This window comes from Akebia trifoliata, chromosome 7 (genome assembly GCF_017979445.1).
Source record: "Akebia trifoliata isolate Shusen 1 chromosome 7, ASM1797944v1, whole genome shotgun sequence".
Classification (NCBI taxonomy): Eukaryota; Viridiplantae; Streptophyta; class Magnoliopsida; order Ranunculales; family Lardizabalaceae; genus Akebia; species Akebia trifoliata.
In genome coordinates this window covers 1690024-1693981 of record NC_141381.1, presented here as the reverse complement: position 1 = coordinate 1693981, position 3958 = coordinate 1690024, and the positions used below count along the sequence as shown (strand labels likewise).

Below are 3958 nucleotides of genomic sequence, written 5' to 3'. Positions count from 1 at the left end.
TAATTTTTAAACTAAACTGAAATTTTAATTATAAACTGAATAAATAGACTTTCAAACTTCTAATTTGACTCTTATCTGTATTACTGCAATAGTTATCTAAAATATCAAAATTTACTTGAGAGTAAAATTTTCAAAAATTCTAAAAGTTTTAATTTGACTAAAATTTTTCTCTAAATTAATGATAACATTTGACTCCAAAAATACCCCAAAATATGTTAAAATAGATAATGTAATTCAAAAAATACACTTGACCATCAAGACAATTGTTATTTTATTTTTTTTGTGATCGTAAAATTTACCCAATGACTTGCGACATTGTTTCTGGCATAAAATTTTTGAGTTTGTATTATGATAACCATTCTAATTTACAATTGTGAAATGGTGCTGGTTCATGTTAAGGTAGACTTCTAACTTTTTGGTCCATCAACCATTATTATAAGAGTTAAAATAGTGAGACTCGCACCCTAATTAACACTCTGAAAACGTCACATGGAGAGAAAAATCGGATATGTCCATTTGTTCCCCACGTGACGCTCTCAAAAGTATTAGTTAGAGTCGAGCGTGACCAACAGAGTCAGCTTAGAGTTTTTCATTAGAGATCATAGTACATGAATCTCTCAATGGACATGATGCTTCATGTCATAAACTTATCAGTTTGGCCTAAATGTTGTTATAGAATCTTTGGTCGTCTATGGTTCTCTTTTTTTTCTTTTCTTTTCTTTATTGGGTTGGAACCTAATCTTTGATTTATTAAATTCTCATCCCACCTTTGACGATGGTGTTTTATCATTTTAAGGAAAAGGATTGAGTACTTGGTACCAAGTGTCCGTCCTTTTCCTTGTCGTCAATAAAGTCAAAAAAAATAAAAAATAAAAAGAAAAATAGAAAAGAAAAAAAAAGTTAGGTTTGCAAGTTTGCATCACCTCTTTCATCATTTTTCCAAACTTTTCTCCTTTAATAATATCTAACTACATGTATGTAGACTTGATTCTTATTGGACAAATTCCAAAAGTGGAACATCTCCCATTATGACAAGTGTCGCAATTTGGGACCCCTTCCCTCTTTGTCCATTCTCCTTGGGTTCTTTGTTCCCTTATTACTTGGGTTCTTTGTTCCTTACTTGGATTCTTTCTAAGCCTCCCCTTCTTCTCCTCTTTTTACACAACTATATAAACCAGAGAGGGGACTCCTTCAAACCGTAAGAATTTTTTGATTGTCGTCGATCATTGCAAAAAATCATGATCGATACAAAAAATGCATCGGACCCACCTCTCATCGATCAATATCGAGCGTTGTTACGTAATCATACGGCCACAAGTAAATGTGATGATGATGATGATCACTATAACAAAGTTATAGAAGAATGCGAACTCCCGATAATAGACCTAAGTGGTTTTAGGAGCGGCGATGAGAAGGAGAGACGGGCTTGTGAAGCGGCAATTGCGAGCGCTTCGTCGGAATGGGGGTTCTTTCAAGTGGTGAACCATGGGATAAGTTTAGAGCTACTTGGGGAGATGAGAAGAGAGCAAGTGAAGGTGTTTGATATGTCCTTTGAGAAGAAAGCTAGTTGTGGACTTTTGAATGATTCATATAGGTGGGGGAATCCAAGAGCTACTTCTCCTAAACACTTCTCATGGTCTGAAGCTTTTCATATTCCTCTCACTAAGATTTCGGAAGAATCTTGTTATGGAGAATTCAGCTCTCTAAGGTACTTTAATTTTATAATTCTTACCAACTTTGTAACATTTATATGGTATTGGGCACCTTTATATCACCATCGATGTCCCTCTAGTTATTTGAAATGTGCCCCGGGGGCTGTAATGTTGTTGCATTACTTGCTCGACGATTGTGTTTAATCATCATAGTCCGATGAGAATTTTTTTATTATTTTTTGTTGGATGGTGGGGAATGGCTGGCGAAGTCGTAAAGATTGTTCTAGCTGAAGTGTGTCAAGGTTGTTTTCACCTATGCCAAGCTCGCCAAGTGCCTATGTGACTAACATAATATTCTTTAGGTGTCATTGCACTTAATTGCTGCATGGATTATCATGCATCTCATTTGGGGTGTGTATTTCTGTCCCATTTTTTTGTTTTTCCATTCTTCGAAAAGTTCTTTGATTTGGGTTGCCACCAGAATGATAATATAGTCATAAAATTCACCGAATATTGGCAAAATTTCGGGAATTTTTTTTGCCAAAAATGATTGGCTGGAAAAATTGGCGAATTATCGACTTTTGGAGGAAGAAGAAAATCAGAAATTAGCCAAAGAGTTGCTCTTAGTTGGATTGCCATCACAACTACTCTTGTTTATCCTTTTTACTATTGTTTGGCATATGTTATTGGTGTATCTATAACCTTATCTGATGTGGCAATATAAAAATTCCTTCACTAATTCATTTATCCTCCTACTCTTATAGGGAAGTAATGGAGAAATTTGCAGTGGAGATCTCCAAACTCGCTCAATTGCTCGCCGGAGTTTTAGCTGTGAATCTGGGTCATTCGGAGGGAAGTTTTGAAAAAATTTGCCATGAAAGTTCCTGTTTTCTTCGCTTGAATCGATATCCTCGTTGTTCGATTGCATCGGAGATGTTCGGTTTAGTGCCTCATACTGATAGTGACTTCCTTACTATACTCTGTCAAGATCAAGTTGGTGGACTACAATTGATGAAAGATTCCAAATGGGTCGCTGTAAAACCCAACCCAAATGCACTTATTGTCAACATTGGAGATCTTTTTCAGGTGAGTCATAAAGTGTTTGCTTAGTGTATCATAACTAGTTTTTAAATTCCAAGACCTCGGTTTGGGTTTGGGTTTGGATTTGGATTTGGATTTGGGCTTGTGTTGAGTATTTAGACGTCGGGTTTGGTTCGGATTGACCTTCTAACCCGACTGAGTTGCACCTCAACTCAACAAGTCTATATCATTGCAAGGAATTTGTTTTTCCAAGGCAAAATGAAAACCGAAGCCTCTCGATTCCAATTCGTTTAGATATCGAACAATTTCAAACTGCTTCAATTCCAGCACTAAAAATAATTTGACCCAAGATTAGACTAATTGATTCGTAACAGGTAAACGGGTAACCATTGATCCTGATCCGATCCATTGACAGCTCGAATTATAATTATAATTATAGAAATCTAATTAATTACGTTTTAAAATGTAGGCTTGGAGCAATGATGTATATAAGAGCGTGGAGCACAAAGTGATGGCTAATGAGAGGGTGGAGAGATACTCAGTAGCTTACTTTCTATGCCCTTCTTATGATTCTCTTATAGGGAGTTGCAATGAATCTTCTTCTGTTTATAAAAAATTCACTTTTGGAGAATACAGGAAACAAATTCAAGAAGATGTCAAGAAATCTGGACAGAAAGTTGGCCTTCCAAGGTTTCTCCTTTAAATCATGTATACATGTGTTCGAGGCTTGTACACCGTCTGATTTACGATTCGATTTTCATTCCTTTTAAAAACTAAAGCACAAATAAATAAAGAATCCATTTTGTAAGAGAAATTTCTGTATATTTTATAGGCCTTGTAAGTTCAATCATACCGGTACGATAAGAACTTAATTAAGCATAAATCAGAGTCGTGTTTTTCTTGAATTAGTTTTCGTGAGTCATTTGAACACAACCCGATAAATATATATATATATATATCGGGTTGGTACGAGATTAGCCTATAATGACGTCTCCCCGATAAGAAATACAATTCCAAAAAGCTAATCTGATTCCAATCCATTAATTTTTCACCTATTAAAAGTGGATAATGTGGAAGATTGCCAAGTTCCAACCAACCACACTTCCATCAGCATAATTTTGATGGGCACTTAATGTTTCAACTCCATTCAATCAAAGTCAACCTTCTTGTCAACCTTTTTAAAACCAACAAGTTGCACCAAGGTATTCATTTTTCCTCAAATGCCATCATTTTGTGTTCCACTACCTCGCCATGGTCATTTTGGT

General features: G+C 35.6%; 1 protein-coding gene across 1 annotated transcript; it reads left to right on the top strand.

Moving 5' to 3' along the window:
- Window positions 1-272: 272 nt before the first annotated feature.
- On the top strand, window positions 273-3576 carry LOC147397914 (gibberellin 2-beta-dioxygenase 6-like). The gene is made up of 3 exons (XM_086446992.1): window positions 273-1708; window positions 2417-2738; window positions 3163-3576. Exons 1-3 carry the CDS (start codon window positions 1239-1241, stop codon window positions 3394-3396), a joined length of 1026 nt encoding a protein of 341 aa, XP_086303118.1. The 5' UTR covers window positions 273-1238; the 3' UTR covers window positions 3397-3576.
- The last annotated feature ends 382 nt before the right edge of the window (window positions 3577-3958 follow it).

What these genes read in the sequence shown, in the direction of transcription:
- LOC147397914 (XM_086446992.1), top strand. Translation starts at nt 1,239, where the DNA reads ATGATCGATACAAAAAATGCATCGGACCCACCTCTCATCGATCAATAT. An exon ending in GGAGAATTCAGCTCTCTAAG is followed by an intron (nt 1,709 to 2,416) that starts GTACTTTAATTT and finishes CTACTCTTATAG; the next exon opens with GGAAGTAATGGAGAAATTTG. An exon ending in ACATTGGAGATCTTTTTCAG is followed by an intron (nt 2,739 to 3,162) that starts GTGAGTCATAAA and finishes TTTAAAATGTAG; the next exon opens with GCTTGGAGCAATGATGTATA.